This window comes from Impatiens glandulifera, chromosome 1, assembly GCF_907164915.1.
Source record: "Impatiens glandulifera chromosome 1, dImpGla2.1, whole genome shotgun sequence".
In the NCBI taxonomy this organism is placed as follows: Eukaryota; Viridiplantae; Streptophyta; class Magnoliopsida; order Ericales; family Balsaminaceae; genus Impatiens; species Impatiens glandulifera.
In genome coordinates this window covers 144,207,231-144,224,267 of record NC_061862.1, presented here as the reverse complement: position 1 = coordinate 144,224,267, position 17,037 = coordinate 144,207,231, and the positions used below count along the sequence as shown (strand labels likewise).

The 17,037-nt window shown below is 32.9% G+C and overlaps 3 protein-coding genes across 3 annotated transcripts; 1 reads left to right on the top strand and 2 right to left on the bottom strand.

Moving 5' to 3' along the window:
- Positions 1-1,122: 1,122 nt before the first annotated feature.
- LOC124920006 (aspartyl protease AED3) lies at positions 1,123-2,669 on the top strand. Its single transcript, XM_047460392.1, has one exon. It carries the CDS (start codon positions 1,168-1,170, stop codon positions 2,521-2,523), a length of 1,356 nt encoding a protein of 451 aa, XP_047316348.1. The 5' UTR covers positions 1,123-1,167; the 3' UTR covers positions 2,524-2,669.
- A 6,318-nt stretch (positions 2,670-8,987) lies between these two features.
- LOC124945693 lies at positions 8,988-10,135 on the bottom strand. The gene is made up of 4 exons (XM_047486174.1): positions 9,959-10,135; positions 9,749-9,886; positions 9,261-9,668; positions 8,988-9,188 (listed from the first exon to the last, which is right to left on the bottom strand). The coding sequence occupies exons 1-3, from the start codon at positions 10,013-10,015 to the stop codon at positions 9,489-9,491; spliced, it is 375 nt and encodes a 124-aa protein (XP_047342130.1). The 5' UTR covers positions 10,016-10,135; the 3' UTR covers positions 8,988-9,188; positions 9,261-9,488.
- A 2-nt stretch (positions 10,136-10,137) lies between these two features.
- Positions 10,138-15,866, bottom strand: LOC124946204. The gene is made up of 14 exons (XM_047486779.1): positions 15,618-15,866; positions 13,370-13,729; positions 12,985-13,181; positions 12,773-12,907; positions 12,581-12,699; positions 12,190-12,516; positions 12,024-12,120; positions 11,836-11,941; positions 11,641-11,751; positions 11,393-11,556; positions 11,190-11,316; positions 10,686-10,910; positions 10,390-10,580; positions 10,138-10,309 (listed from the first exon to the last, which is right to left on the bottom strand). The coding sequence occupies exons 1-14, from the start codon at positions 15,864-15,866 to the stop codon at positions 10,138-10,140; spliced, it is 2,580 nt and encodes an 859-aa protein (XP_047342735.1).
- Positions 15,867-17,037: the final 1,171 nt, after the last annotated feature.

Sequence of the window (17,037 nt, the reverse complement as noted above, 5' to 3'; positions counted from 1 at the left end):
TACGCATAACAAAATAACCATGTTTTGCTGGAAATTAAAAAATTGAAATTAAATATTTTAAGATGTTCTTATTTTATATGATAATTATATTTGTAGTTTGGTGCAAAAACTAATGCCCTAGATTTCATGAAAACTCATGTGTGTGCTAGAGTAATACTATGATGTGTGAATTGTGATTCATTTGAAGAGCTCTTGTCACACTTTTTAATCTATAAAGTAGTAAAAATCGGTATTAAAAGTTTAAATAGTAAACATTCAATTTTCACTTACGTACTTAATATACGCTAATACACACTCACATGATAAGTTTAATTCATTTTAGGTAATGTGATAAAACAACATATTTGAATCCTTCACTTCATATACTCTGAGCTTACTTGTTTCGGGTTGTTCAACTTATTTTCAATTACTTTTGATAAAATTCAGCTTATACTTAATTTATTTAGTTAAAAAAAAGGTAAAATAAAAATTAGATTATAATTTTTTACGTTATTACACAAAGTTAAATATTCGGATTTATACTCTCAAATAATTTGTTTTATTCTTATAACCATCCTAACATAGCTAGTTTGATTCATTATATATATTTATACATATATACCTAATACATAATTCAATCAACATTTTAATGTTTCCTAGATGTTTTTTTTAAAATTAGTTTTTGGGTGTTTCAGAATCATTTATGCCTTTGGGATGATTATATAATAATGTTTTAATTTTTTAAAAAATGTACTTGGGCTCATTTGTTGACGAACCAGAGTTCTATCTTCCATTCTAATCACATGCATTTGTCCTCTCTTTCATAATTTATTATTATTTATTCAATTTCCATGTTCAAACAAACATCCATTATTTTGCTGATTATTTCCTGTTCAAGTCATATCAAATCCTCTTAAACACATCATTATACTCATTTTTATTAATTTAGCTTCTAACCATTAATATTCATCTAATTAAAATCCATAATAAACTTAATTTCCTAATGAGTATATGTGATTTAATAATGTATGCATGTTCTATATTCAATCTAATACAATTATTACAATAAAAATAATATAAATACTCTCATAGGTATTTAGGTAATTTCATTGCCACAAACTTCCCCTATATAAAGAAGAACCCCCTTTGGCTTGAAAGAATAAACTTGGCCAACAACACTTAAAAACAATGGAATCATCCATTTTGTTCTCCCTTTTTGTTACTCTATTGTTCTTTACTTCTTCCACTACTTCGACTTCCAATCCTTGCGACGTTTCTTTTCTCAAATCCGACCCCTCAGATCTGTCGGTAATCCATGTATACGGTAGATGTTCGCCCTTCTTTATCGCTCCGAAGACATCCTCCGGTTGGATCGACACCGTCATGAACATGGCCTCTAAGGACCCTCAAAGAGTCACTTACTTGTCAAGCTTGGTGGCAACAAAAGGTCCAAAACCAATTTCTCTCCCCATTGCCTCTGGCCAAAGCTTTAACATAGGCAATTACATTGTCAAGGCTAAGATTGGGACCCCACCTCAAGTCATGTTCATGGTCCTGGACACGAGCAATAATGCTGCATGGGTCCCATGCAGCGGGTGTACCGGGTGCACATCCACCACCCTGTTTACACCCAATGCCTCATCGACCTACGGGTCAGTTGACTGTACTCTCCCAGAGTGCAGTCAAGTCCGTGGTCAGTCATGCCCAAGTAATGAGATCGGAGTCACGGCTCAATGCTCGTTCAACCAGTCGTACGGTGGTGACTCATCCTTTTCCGCCGCGTTATCTCGCGATTCTCTCGCGCTCGCCTCCGATATTATCCCGAACTACGCCTTCGGGTGTGTCAACGCCGTCTCGGGCAAGTCTGTCCCGCCCCAAGGCCTGTTAGGCCTCGGGCGTGGCCCGATGTCGCTGATGTCTCAATCCGGTTCGTTGTACTCAGGCGTGTTTTCCTATTGCCTGCCGAGCTTCAAATCATACTATTTCTCCGGGTCATTGAAACTCGGGCCGGTGGGACAACCGAAGAGCATTAGGACCACTCCGCTCCTCCAAAACCCTAGGAGGCCCTCTTTGTACTACGTGAACCTTACCGGGATAAGTGTGGGTAAAGTTCTAGTCCCAATTGCCCCGGAACTACTAGCATTCGACCAGAGTTCCGGGGCAGGAACCATCATCGACTCAGGAACCGTGATAACGAGGTTCGTACCATCCGTGTACGAAGCCGTTCGCAACGAGTTTAGGAAACAAGTGGGGGCGAGCGCGTTCTCGTCGTTGGGGGCGTTCGACACGTGTTTCATGGCGATTAACGGGGATGTGGGGCCAACCATAACGTTTCATTTCACAGGGTTGGACTTGGCATTGCCACAAGAGAACAGCTTGATTCATAGCAGTTCCGGTTCTTTGGCTTGTTTGGCTATGGCTGCAGCACCTAATAATGTGAACTCCGTTTTGAACGTGATAGCGAATTTGCAGCAACAAAATTTGAGGATTTTGTTTGATACTGCTAATTCACTTGTTGGGATAGCCCGTGAGAACTGTAACTAATTATCTGTTTTGTTTTGGATGTTTAATGATCATTACTGTCTGTTTGTCTGTATCTTTTATTGTGGTTGTGTCATTATTGAGTTATCCATATCATGTTGGACTCTAGTTATATATTATGATAAATTGAAATATGTCTTCTTCTATTATATTACTACTTTTAATTTTGTATGGCCAAAAATTAATTAATTATATTATCAACTTGATTTCAATCAAATTAATTACTAATAAAATCTATGTCATTTGTCTTATTTGAATTAATTAGGTAACCGAGGACAAAAGATTTCTTTAGATGAACTCGCTTCAATGTTCTTGAAATCTTTTGTCATACTTAGTTATTCATAAAAATTGATTGAGTCGGCCCTCTACCGACAAATTTATGTTTGTAATGATTGTCGGGTTGTTTACAAACAATATTCGGTAATTAGATTTGGTTAAAGTTTGGAAGGGTTATCGTTTTTGTGACGTCAATTATTTATTTAGGATTTAAAAACGGTAAACATATAATTTGGCGGTGTGCCAAATCTTATTAAGAGTTATTTCATGGTAAATTGTACATAATTTGAAAATTAAACAATTTTTGTATTATCAATATAGATAACAAAAAATATAAGGTTCGAAACCTATATCTACAGTATATGAAAATGAAATGTATACATTTTGATTAGGCCATTATTTAAAAATATATATTTTTTGAAATATTTGTATATATATTTTTTTCAAGCAAAGATAAATATAATATTATTTCAAAAAAAAAAAAAAATAGAAGATAAATGTATTATAAATATTAGTATAAAATATATCAGAAAAAATGAAATTATTATTTTTATAAGAATGATGGATGAATATATATATATATATATATATATATATATATATATATATATATATATATATATATTAAGAAAAGAAATTATTTTATAATCCGACGATAATCCCCAGCTGTGTTCATTTGTTTGCTTGCTAGGTGATAAGGCTGCATGTGATCTTTTTCTCTCACCTGTCTTTTCTAAAGAAAAAATATATTTGATGAAAAATATTTTTTTTTTATTTAATATATATAATGTTATTAAAATAAAATATAATTTAAAATAAATATTTTAAATGATAATTTTAATTATTTAATTAATAAAATGAATTATAATGTTGAGATAGATTAGTTTATTATACAATAAATTATAATAAATATTTTTTTATTATTTTTTTAAAATCTATTATTATAAGAAAATAAAAATAGTTTAACCACAATGAACTTTAATTAAACATGATATTAGAAAGAATGAAAAAAAATTAAAATTTGTGAAAAGTAAATTAAAGATCAAAATAGGTTATAAAAATTATGATTAACTAAGAAAGATTATTCATAAAAGCTTCCCAACTAAGTCTGATCTTATTTTTCAAATAGAATGTCAGAAAATGTAACATACTATTAGGTCATACAATCACTAATCAAGGAAGATTTTTTAAAATCCATGAAAATATATAAATATCAAAATAGGCCAAAACAAAACCAAAAGATTAACCGTGAAAGGATCTCACGAGAATGATTAACTTTTCAACTAATTTTACATTTCCATTTATGGTTTTTTCAAATAAAATTTGTAACATGTCAGACTAATAGCGTTATGGATGATATGCATAAGTCGAATACGATTTCTAATAATACATCGATTTCTTTTCAACAATAATTTACAAATAATAATAGACAGTTATTCAACAATTTTGGCATGCTATATCTGATATCTAAATTCAAATCTCCCAACAACGGCCAAAAACAACTAAACTTTCACCAATTGAATTTTAGTTAAGCTCATAAATAGACTATAAATACCCAGTTCCACAATAATGTAGAAAAATGTGAAATCAATTCAATTTTATAAGACATATATTAATTTTTAATGCATATGTTAATCCGTTAAAATCTCATCATAAATGCACCTCAATGAATTAATACAATATTATTACGTAAATACAATAAACCAAACTCAATAGACAAAACAACAAGAAAAATAGCAGCCAATAAACCAATAAAATAAAATGAAACCATGTTTTCATGCCATTAGAGGGTAATAATATCATTTGGTCAATTTAGGTGCACATTGATTAATCCAGTTATTCTACACATTTAATCAAAGTACTTTTCAATAAAAAAAAATTAAACAGTATAAGCTCTTTATGTATATATTCTCCAAGAAAATAATCCAATATACTACTAATAATAAAACGAGTTCCCCTTTTTCCTCGAAACATCTTCCCAAAGTATTGAGCGAACTTCCATTACAGTTTTCGGAGGCTCAATATCTGACTCTTGAACCACATTCCCCAACAGCTTCTGCATCTGTGATGCAAATGTACAATCCAAAATCTACAAAATTTGGACATATCAACCAATTGAGAATATAAAACAGAGATAAAAGAAGAAAAAAGTCAAATAAAGATGCTCTTATCGACTATATATATGAGTAGTTCTTCTTGATGATTTACAAATAGTATAGATCCGATGTTTATACAATAAAAGATAACATTGTTCAAGAATAATAAATGTGATGGTTGGAAAATATTAGAGTAACCGATACAATAAATGTTATGTGGACTATTCAACTTCTCTAGATAAATATGTTAATTTAACATCCTCCCACAAGCGAAATGGGTGACACACACCGTAAGTTTGTCACGTAGAAAGAGAAAATATGTTAGAAGAAAGTCCTTTAGTAAGAATGTCACCAATCTAATAATGAGTAGAGATGTATGGGATGGTGAGAGCCTTCCGAGCGATTCATTCACGAACAAAGTGGAAGTCAATTTTAATGTGTTTAGTTCGGGCATGGAAGACCGGATTGACTGATAAGAATGCAGCCCCAATGTTGTCACACCATAAAGTAAAGCCTTAGACATTGAAAGTTGAAGTTTATCAATAAGTGATTGTAACCAACCAAGTTCAGTGGTGATTTGAGCTAAAGCTCAAAATTCTCAGTGCTAGAGAGATAAACAACAACTTGCTTTTTGGAGTTCCAATATATTAAGTTATCACCAAGAAATATAAAAAAGTCAGTAGTGAATTATCGGTCATCAAGACAACTACACCAATCAACATCTGAATAGGCAGAGAGAGATGTGATGATCGAAAAATCAAGAGCCCATGATACAGGGTATTTTGAAGGTACCTTAAGATTCGTTTAACTGCTCCTCAATGACTAATGATAGAGAAATGTATAAACTGACATGCTTGATTAACAACAAAGGCAAGGATAATTAATAAGTAAGGTATTGTACTTCGATATATAAATTGAGGGTCGCCATCATGTTTGGAGAGGGAAGACCATCAACCACCAAAGTAAGAAAATGTTTCACATTGCACATGTTAACACGTTTTAACATGTTGAGATATAGTTAACCTGAATAAGATATAAGCCAATAGTTGTTCGAGTGGCCTCAATCTCAAGAAAGTAGTGAATAGATCCCATATCTCGAATGTGGAACATATTTTGTAGTTGAGTTATAAAGGATGAGATATGAGATGAAGAGTTACCTGTAAAGATGATATCGTCCACATAAATAAGTAATTATGCATATATATCACTATTATGATAGAGGAATAGAGACGTGTCTGATTTGGATGTAAAAAAACAAATAGAGAATAAAACATTATAGAGAATGGAGTTATGCATGGGGAGTTTGCTTAAGTCCATATATGACTTTTTGAGATGACACACATGATTAGGTAGTTCTGAATGAGTGAAACCAGGGTTGAGCCATAAATACATTTTCAAGTAACGTACCATGGAGTAATGCATTGTTGATGTCGAGTTGATGAGTATGTCATTGACGGGTAATAGCCAATGAGAGAATTGTCTAGATGGCCATTGCTTTGATAACCATACTAAAAGTCTCTTTGTAGTCAATACTAGACTATTGATGAAAACCTTTCGTAACTAGTCGCGCTTTGTGGGGTTCAATGGTTCCATTAGCTTTGCATTTGAATTTGAAGACCCATTTATCCAACAACATTTTGAGTGGAAATGCGTGGAACAAGATCCCACTCGTATGGTTCTTTAGTAGAACATTATACTTTAATGTCATAGTAGTCCATGCTTGATTTTCATGGCTAAAGAGACACAAGTTGGTTTAGGCATGGGTGTTGAGGTGAGGTTAGCGGAATGTGAGAATGTACGATTTTTAGCTCGAGTGGTTATAGGATGCATGTAACAATCTGGAGCACAAATGAGAGAATGACGAGTTGGAGGAGGAATAATAGTAGTATTTTTAGCTGAAGAGTGTAAGGATTGTAAAAGGTTGGGGATGAGGGTTGTGAGTATGTAATAGGGGAATGATGTGTCTCAGTTATTGTTGCACTAGTTGGATGAGTAAGACTTTGAGAGAAAAAATTGGGAAGTAAAATGGATGTGGGGGTGGGTAATGATGGTGGAGGTGGTGTGGGGTTAGAAGTTATGGAGGAAGGAAATGATGTTTCATCAAAACGTCAAGAGAGATATAAAGATGTCTAGTGAGGATATGCAAACAACAATAACTTTTATGAGAGATTATAGTTAATAAATGTGCAACAAATAGATCTGAAATCTAATTTATGTTGGTGGTAAGGATGAGTGAAAGGGTAACAAACACATTCAAAAGTTTTGAAGGCAACATAATCGAGGAATTGTCCAAAAAAAACTCATATGGGGAACACGGTTAAAAGTTGGCCTAGGAATGAATCATCCCAATGCTCTATTGTGGCATGGAGGCATTAACAAGTATGACACGACCGATTTCTATGATGTGTCGAATCTTCCATTCGACAACACAATTTTGCTCACTCGTATGTGGACAAGATAGTCAATGTTGAATACCATTACTATCAGTTAGGGCAACACGACTACAAAATTCACCTCCCCAATCGTTTGAATCTTTTTATTTTTCTTATAAAATTGGTTCTCAACCAAGATTTTGAACTTAATAAATGTGAGAAGGACATCGAATTTTCTATGAATATGATACAACCAAATATCTGCTAAAATTGTTGACAAAGTAAACAAAGTAACGATAGCTAAATAACGAGAAGGTTGGTGTCGGTCCCCAAACATCGGAATCAATTAAATCAAGATGAGCATTACTTTGCGATTCCAATATATTAAAAGGTTGTTTGTGTAATTTCCAAACTGATATGCCTCACAAAAAAGAAGAGTTTTATTGCCCAACACAGATAAATGGAATTGAGAAATGATAGAAGAAGTGGTAGCGATCAAAGGATGTCACAACCGACGATGCAAAGTTGATGTTGAGGACCGAGAGCCGATGAATACTTGGTTTAGTGGGGGTTGGTGATACAAGTCATTTCTAAGCATCTCGCGAAGAACCTCTATCTTCATAATGCAATCCTTTACCGTCCAATATGATGGATGTAATTCAAAGAAAACATTATTATCCATAGTAAACGAGCAACACTTAATATTTTTTTTTTGTAATTTGAGGTACGTGTAAAATGTTTCGTAGCTGTAGAGGTTTTTACATAAAACCCGAAATAATGGAGTTCTCCGATAATTTGAGTAAGGACGGGTTCAGTGAGAATTGATAGGAGCCAACTTTTTTTATGAACTAAATGAAAACTAGCATGACATCCCATAGTCATGGCTTCCGTTTAAATTCAAAACGCTTTCAGATTAAATTGAAAGCGTGACTTTTTGGTCTTTTAAGCCAACTCTTACCACTGGACTACCTTGGTGGCGTAGAACCAACTTATTATCCTTTGATCTGATTCAAAATCGGAATTGAATATGATGGTAGGTTTTTCCTCTTCATCAATAACATCACTTTCAATGGTAGCATTCTAGCATTGATTTTTGCTGGAAACAAAGCTAAACAACCGATTTTCTTTTAGAACCGGTATCACTTGAGACTTCCAAAGAATAAAATTGTGATAATCAAGTTTCAAATAGATAAACTTGAAGAAGGAAGAAAATGAGTGACTATAATTTGTTTCAATCATTTGATGGTTCAAAGAAGAGGAGCAATCCAACATGCTCCGTTTCTAAATTGAGAATATAAAATAGAGATAAAAGAGGAAGAGAGCCAAATGAATATACTCTTATCCACTATGAATATTAGTAGTTGTTCTTGATGATTTCCAAATTGTATAAATCCGGTATTTATACAATTTTAAGAATAATAAATGTGATGGTTAGATAACTAAGAAAATATTTGAGTAACGAGACAATAAATGTTACGTGGACTCTTCGGTTTCTATAGAGAAATATGTTGGTTTAACCCAACCACTACTCGTTGCATGAACATTTTGTGACAAATAAGCTATTAAAAAAACAAAAAATTACCTCGACAATATAATTTGAACCTTTGTACCATGATCTATTATCTTTTCTATTCTCCAAGAATGTAAGAATTTCCTAGGATAGACAAAAAAAATTGCAATATATCAGATAGAAGAAGAAATAATCTATATATCAAGTAATTTAATTCACCTGTCCCATTCTATCCCAATATCCTCTGCATACAAGAACAAAAACCCGCGTCGCTAAAATTCCATGAAGATGTTCTATTGTGTCTGTCAATTGGTCTTTTAGCGGCTGCATTCTGTTTTCGACTTCAGATTCAGACACGCATTCTATTGAATCTCCGAGTATCTTTTTTAACTTGGTAACATTATGTAATTTTGTCTGTAACAGATAAAATTCAGCATAAACTTCTTCAATTCATAAAACAGGACAAGTAGAAGAGTTAGTACTAACATTTTCAACTAGTTTTTCCACCACAGATTGAATATAGTTTCGAAACTTGCTTCGAATCATGATTGTAACTTCACTTAAACAATCTACAGATTCTGCCCCCCATGAGTTGAATTTCTTTTCAATCTTGGGCTGCAAACAATCCAATATTCTCTTCAAGGAATTTAACAGAACCCCAAGCTTCAAAAACAAAATAAATTTTTGTTAGCATTACTCAAATGAGATTTAATTTTACTTATAAGAGTTTACCTCATCAGGGACAACATATTGTAATGTGGATCTTTTAGTTAGCTTGTGTACATATTTGAGTCCAAATTTCTTCGGGGCAAAGTTTTCCTTTATCGGTAACAAGACATCTGCATATTGTTTTTCTAGAGTCTCCATAGTTGCCTTCTCTATATCAGCAATGGCCTGAAGAACAAAACACAAAATCGTCAATTCAAGCCAATAAAACAAACAAAACAAAATTTAATGATTGAATAAACCATTACATCCTCCAGAACAGTAGTGTAATCTGGCCAGAGACTAATTATAACTTCATAATCATTCAAAGTTTCCATCAGACGGTTATAAGTTTCGTCGATAAAAGGTGTTGTTGAATGTTGTGTTCTAACTCCCGGCCATTTGATCTATAAACATTAAAAAAACAAAGAATTTGTAAAATAAAAACAGAGGTTTGATGTGAAAATTAATGTTCTTACCTTATCTAGTTTGCATGAATCAAGTAAAGCCAAACGTTTATCTTGAATCCAAAGCATAATATAGAAATGGAATAGTTCTTTAGCATCAACTCCACCTTTGATGGGACTGATTAGAAAGAAAACACATGAGATTATTAAAACTAATGCAGAAATAATAGAATTCAAATTCAAATTCAAACTCACTTAATATTCCAATTACAAAGATCCTTCTGAAGATCTGCAGTTGCAATGACAAGTTCTGTTACATGAGGTGTTGGTCCAATTGGTGGGCAAACGATCAGAAATCTACGCAATCTATTGCTCAATTCTACGCAATATATAGCTGATGACAAATTTGGAAGATCTATAAATCTGCAGGATTGTACAAATGAGTTAATCCAATCGAGTTCTAAGTTCTAAGTTCTAACCCAATTCATTATAGATAATCTTACTCAGGGAGAACATGCTGATTGTGGATTTCCATATCTGTGAAAATTTCATTTCTGAAGTTCAAACAAAGAGATTTCATTTTTTTATAAGCAGTAGAATTAGTAACAGGATCCATCAAGACAGCATCATTGTTGCCTGTCACAAACTCATCTGTTTCTGTCAGATTCCTTCTTGCCCTCTTCTTAGCAGCAGCCTAAAGTTGAAATTATCCAAAGTGAAATAAAGAAAAAAGTAAGGATATTTTGACAGTTTGATTGACCACGATGAAAAAATATTGGTTTATCGGTCAAATTTGAACCTGAAAATAGGCGTATAGTTTTGCTTGAGATTCAGGGGAATAAATATCATGAAGAAGAGTGAAAAGTTTCACAGCAGGCTCCAGGGCAGGTGCTGCAATGCCAGTTGAAGGGATGAAAACTTCCTTCATTCCTGATTGTGAATTCTCATCCAAACATTTGTAATTTTCAAAAACCAGACCGAGAATCTGGTTGATTTGTTCCTCGACATCTCCTAATATTCGGTTCTTTTGAAACCACACAGAGAAGAATTAGTAGGAAATAAATACAAAGTTACAAAATCTAACTTCTTAGAAGAAGGAGGCAAATGAAAGTACTCTTCAAACTAAAATGTGATCTTTGATCTTTCCAAATAAGGAACCAACAATAAATCTCAAAGCTCTTTTTAACTAATGAATTTTGAACATATGAAATCGAATAATATAAATTAGTTTCTAACGCATTAATAACACAAAATAGTTCAAATACTAGTAACAATAATAATCAAAATTTCAGTAATTATATACCTCTTGGTGGCTCAATGTTCTTTTAATGTCATCTCCTCTTTTCATAATGACAGGAAATAAGAGATCATAAACCAATGTGAGACAATCTGCTGTTGGAGTGGCTACTTCCATAATATAGGATAGATATCTGTTGATAAAGTTTATTTCAGTTATTGAAAGTTTTATAACTGTCTCGGAAAGACTATTTTTTTTAGAAACAATACCTTAATTTGGAGTATGCATCAGAAACACCATAATAAGTCGTAAATTCGATTAGTAACCATTTCCATGGCCCGTGTAGCGATAAATTTCTTCGTTGAAATTTCTGAACCTTCATGGCTACTTCTAATACTAAGTCATATGCAACTGTTTCTGCAATATTGCCAAACTATAGTATGGCCCAAAATTAATGTAAGTTATATGTGTACTATTTACAACAAGTAAACCAATAATAAATATACAAATTCAGCACCTTAAGATTGTTCTCATCCAATGTTGTTGAATAATTAATATACAATTGTAATTTTCCAACAATCTCATGCTCAGGTTCGCGATAAATGGTCCACCATCGTAGCTTTTCGCCCTGAAATTGAAAAAAAATCAAGTTTTCTTCATCATAAACACTATTTCAGAAACAACTGTTGTAGCAAGTTAATGAAAATTTTACCAGATCTTCAGCAACCTCAGCTATTTGGGCAACAACTCGGCCTGTTTTGTTTCCCTTAGAGTCATTAATCTCAACAATGAGGTTGTCTCCTAAGCTATCTGGAAAACTGTAATTAAGATGGTCAAGACTGATCAAAAACAGTTAAGGAAACAAACTTTTTTTGAAAGTAAAATGCAAAGAACACATACAAAACATGAGTTTCACCCGATCCAGGATTCAGACGAACAGCCTCTTCTTCGCTTGAACTCTTCAATCGCAAGGAACAAGTGTATGTTGTTGCTTCTGCTGAAACTTGGTTTTAGAACATTTTTGAAAATTTTCTAACCAAGTAACACAACAAAAAACAAAACAAACCTGGGACTGGGACACCTTCATCACGAGAAGATGAATTGCTGCGCAAAGTTTTCACGCCAACTTTCACCAATCTGGAGACCTGTTTGACATACCGAGAACTAGCCCGTACATAAGTAGCCATGTTCTTGCGTGAAAATGAACGGTTTGAAGGTATTCTCTCACGAGTAAAACGTATTCTTCCAACTGCTCTCCAGCCAGAGGAAAGTCTTACATGAATATTAGAGAGCTTATATTGAACAACAGTAGTATACAACTTGATCTTTTTTGAACTCAGGGATGATAAGTTGAAGCCAGTTGGTGGATCCATAGCTGTTTTTACCTTTATTACTGCCATTATCAACAATACATTTAGTATATGACATATTGCATACAATTTACAATTGACAATTACCTTGAACCTTCATCTTCCCAACCATTTTCCTAGGTTTAGTGACAGCTATCTCATTAGATTGGATAGAAGAATGTATTTCCAACAGCTCTTCCTCTGGTTTCAATAATATATTCTGTAATCTGTAGTGGAAGGTGGAAAAAAAGAATTGATAATCCAATTTGGGTTAAAACTTAAAAGAGTGAAGATGATTACCCAAATGAATTTCGCAACAAAGCGCATTCAGATTCCAAGAAAATAGGAGCTTCCATGCATTGTTCTGCCCAGGCACGGAGGCATAATCGAACACATGCATCGTATGCAATCACAGAAAGCCATGGCCCTTGTGAACTGAATTAAATCAAGAAGATATTAAAAATGGCACAAATTTGAATAAACAGGAATGAAGCAAGCATATTAACAAGAACCTGGCATGAAATGTAGGGAATTGAAGTGATCCAGTAACAGTTTCATGTGTATTTATTATATGAGAGTTTACTCTTGAAGTAAGCACTTGTTCTCTTGGATCAGTACTTTGTTTGATTTCTTTAGCAGAATCAAAGAATGGAGCATCATCATGATCATCATAGAGCTTCTCATAATGCAGGTTTCTAGTGCATGTTACCTTCAATTATGAAGATCAATGAAAAATAATATCACACAAATTATCTTTAACCTTATTTGAATTTCAACTCTCACCTTCTAAGCTAGGCACAAATATGTCACACAATAACATTTAGTTTCAATATATATACTATTTCAATATAACTCAATTTTTCTTTAGAAAAAAGACAAACCCTAATAAGAGGCTACCTTTTCAGCAGCAAAGTTCCCACAAGAAGAAGAACCATAATAGCCATTAGATTCATATGTTCTAACACGATAAAGTGGATCGTTGTTTACAGGCTGAGTACTCGAATATTCAGAGTTTGTATCATCAGAATCATCATCTGTATAAACCATTCCACATGTTTTTCCTATTGAATACCTTTCAGCTGCACCATTTTTTCTAAGAACAGATATATTGGTGGAAACATTATCTTCTTGTGGGGGTGAATCCAGCGAAGAATATCGTTCGCCCTCATAAACTTCTTCGTGTTCTGTATCTGTCGTTGTTTCATCATGACCTTGAATTGGTATAGTTCTTGATGATAAATGATAATTAACACGATCCTGAATTTAAATGAAATGGATCAGAAATTACGCATGATTGATACATCGATCTAGAATTCAATATAACATATCGATACAAATTATAACATGAGTTGACATAAGTTTCGTGACAGAACAAAAAACATAGAAGAATATCAAAACAATAAGATGCGCAAAATCTTCTTAATTCAGAAACGTAAAATCGAGACAACTAAACCTCTGCGACCCATCGGAGAGAATTGAGGTCGCGGCCGCCAGAGAACATTTTCTTTGCGATGATTTGAACTGATTATTTTTCTTTGCATAAATGAAAATTTTTCAATGAAGGCTAAAGAAATAAATTTTAAGTTCTTCTTTGTATAAAGTTTAATACAAGTTTTGGGGAAATGTAACATTAATGGAAGATTGTTAATTGTGGTGAATTAAATTGATGAAATCATAAAAGTATAATCATTATTATTGATAATTTATCATCATCTACTGTTAGTACTATGAATTCAAATTTTATTCATAGCAAGAAAAAGTTAATAAATTTGATTAATATTATATTTCCCTTTTATCTTGATTCATTACATTTTAGCATTCAAAAGTTTATTACACTTGAAAAGCCTTGGATTTTCCAATTTAAAATTCAAAATTGATTGTGCTTATAAACACTTTTATAGCTATAACTAGTAAGTTTGGGTTTTGACGAGAAAATTTCGATAAATTTCTATGTAACATTTGTTTTGGCCAAGTATTTTGATGAAAGTTAATTTAGATGAGATGATGTTTTGAATATAATTTAATTAGGCAAATATTCATTAATTTGTTCACATCTTTCTTTAATTTATAAATGGACAACTGGAGAATGGGCGGACAAATCGAGGATAAAAAAAGTCAAATTTAATAAGTAATTAATTACATTGCATGACTTAGTTATTGGAATTCTAAAAATCCGAATCAAAACGAGATCTCCAAAATCAAAATAGCAAATTTATTCCGAGATGAGTCAACAAGTAACAAAATATTGACTGTTTAATAATGAAAAGTTGATTTGTAGATTGGAAAATAAATGGTAAGTTGTTAATTACTAAGTTCTTATTGTCATAAACTTAAATTATGAATTTTTTCATTGTTATAATTTTTTTTATTAATTATTTAATTTAATAAAAGTAATTTTCTTTTCTACAAAAAAATGTGCCTTAACTCTATCGGCGCAAAATGAAACGTCGTTAATAGTTGTGTCGGCAACAATTAAAGTAAAGGAATTTATATAACCTAGGTTTTAGTTTAGCGGCGCTTATATAGCGTCATAATATTTAGCGACATTTTCTTGTGACCTTTTAAACGTTGACGTTTAACTAACAACTGTTTTGCACCGTTACCGACGTTTGGATATTTTCAATTTTGATATATAAAAATTTAATTTACATTCAGAATTCTAATATATCAAACCCAATCATGAAAGAATAAAATTTAAAATTCATCATCACATGATCTAATTTAAATGTATTTATATTGAATAAATTCAAATTAACATAAATAATTAACCGGTTGACACTACATATTTGATTTTTTTTAGGATTTGGATGCTCCAAAATTTATTACTTAAAAAGATATAAAAAACGGAAAAAAATAAGAACATAAGGAAACACAGATTTATAGTGGTTCATTCAAAATAGTTACGTTTACTTCACTCACAACAAATTTTACTATAAGAATGAGAAAATACAGAAATATGGGCAAAAATTCAAATAATAAAATCAAAATAACTTTTAGTTCAGGTCCAAACCCAATAAACTCTAATTAACTTCTGCAGAGTTTCAAGCTCTGGAGATTTGATTCGCGACCGGCACAGGCAGCACGATCGGCACGGGCGACACGATCGGCACAGACGACACGATTGGTACAGCGGCACGATAGGAACAAGCAGAAAGGCACGAATGACACCATATTGTCCTGTACCGTAAGTTATCAAATCGACATCGGAATTACCATTAATCAAAGGAAGCGCCATCGGCACAAGCGGCACGACACGATCGGCACAGGCGACACAATATGCAAATGCGGCACGAGACGATCGACACAGGCATCCCGGTATTATCTTGCGTCGTTCCTTAAGTGTTGCTATTCTAGGGTTTATTGTACATTTGTAAGCAGCGTTAGATTTTGCCATCGATTGCGGTTTACTTTTGATCATCTTTTAGCGTTTCTGCAATTAATTTGTTCTATTACTCTGTCTCTGCTATTATGGGAAAGGGGAAGAATAAAAGTAATAAATCAAAAGAAGTTAGGGATTTTATGTTTGAAGGAATTAAGGAAGCAACAATCAAAGAATTTGAAAGAATTTCTGAAGAAGTTATCAAAGAACAACAGGATACCAACACAATTAAGCAATATGCTCCAACTACTAGTGGGAAAATTCTTATTGAAAATAATGCAGGAAAATAAGGGGATAATGAAGGAGCTTGGTAGATACGCTATAATGAAGGAGCTAATCTGTTTGGGCTCAAGAATCAGATTACAAAGCTCCTTATGCATGCCAAAACGGGAGAAATTGTCATCAATAAGGAGAAAGCACAACAGATTATAATTCAACTCAACACCCACTATCTTCAAGACTGGAATCTGTTGAAAAAAGAAGAATATGAAGAAATTGTTTAATGGTCAGTTTCTACAATGAAGGAACTAATGAAGGCTCCCAAATCTAAGTCATATACTATCAGGAGCAACTCGACATGGAAAACTAATGAAGTCTGGAAGAACAACAATACAAAAAAGTTAGAAGATCATTCTTATAAATGGAAAATATACTTGGGCAATACACAGACAAAAGTGGAGGTACTGAATTCTCCATTTGAATTTAAATTGCCTACTGAAGTAGAAGAAAGTTGTATAAAAGAATGAGAAAATGTAGTTGTGGGAAACTACATAGGGAAAAACAGAGTATCCTTCCCAATTACTAAAGATGCATTGTTGAAGCAATGGGAAGAAAAAGGGCTGGAGAAGATTTCAGCAAATGTCCATGATTTATATTTCCTTAAATTCAAGAAGGGATCTAATCTAGAGGAAATTTTAGAAAATGAGCATACATATATAGGATCCAATTGTATGAAGTTAGAAAAATGGTCCGAAGACTTGGACCTATTGAGTAAGTCAAAAGAAACTGCACAGATATGGTTCAAGCTTTGGAATATACCTGCACATATGTACAATTCTGAAGCTCTTAGTCATTTTGCAGGTTTATTGGGTAGACCATTATACATGGATCCAATTACTGAAGGAGGAAAGCACCTAACATTTGTTAGAATTAGCATTGAGGTGCATCCTAGAAGCACACTGCCGAA

Bases quoted from the DNA above. Each gene is read 5' to 3' on its own strand.
- LOC124945693 (XM_047486174.1), bottom strand. From the start codon at position 10,015: ATGCTTTGGATTCAAGATAAACGTTTGGCTTTACTTGATTCATGCAAA. The intron at 9,887-9,958 runs GTAAGAACATTA...TAATGTTTATAG, and splicing joins ATTCATGCAAACTAGATAAG to ATCAAATGGCCGGGAGTTAG. The intron at 9,669-9,748 runs GTAATGGTTTAT...TTTGTTCTTCAG, and splicing joins ACACTACTGTTCTGGAGGAT to GCCATTGCTGATATAGAGAA.
- LOC124946204 (XM_047486779.1), bottom strand. From the start codon at position 15,866: ATGGCAAAATCTAACGCTGCTTACAAATGTACAATAAACCCTAGAATA. The intron at 11,557-11,640 runs GTGCTGAATTTG...GCCATACTATAG, and splicing joins TGGATGAGAACAATCTTAAG to TTTGGCAATATTGCAGAAAC. The intron at 10,310-10,389 runs GTAAGATTATCT...ACAATCCTGCAG, and splicing joins AATCAGCATGTTCTCCCTGA to ATTTATAGATCTTCCAAATT.
- LOC124920006 (XM_047460392.1), top strand. From the start codon at position 1,168: ATGGAATCATCCATTTTGTTCTCCCTTTTTGTTACTCTATTGTTCTTT.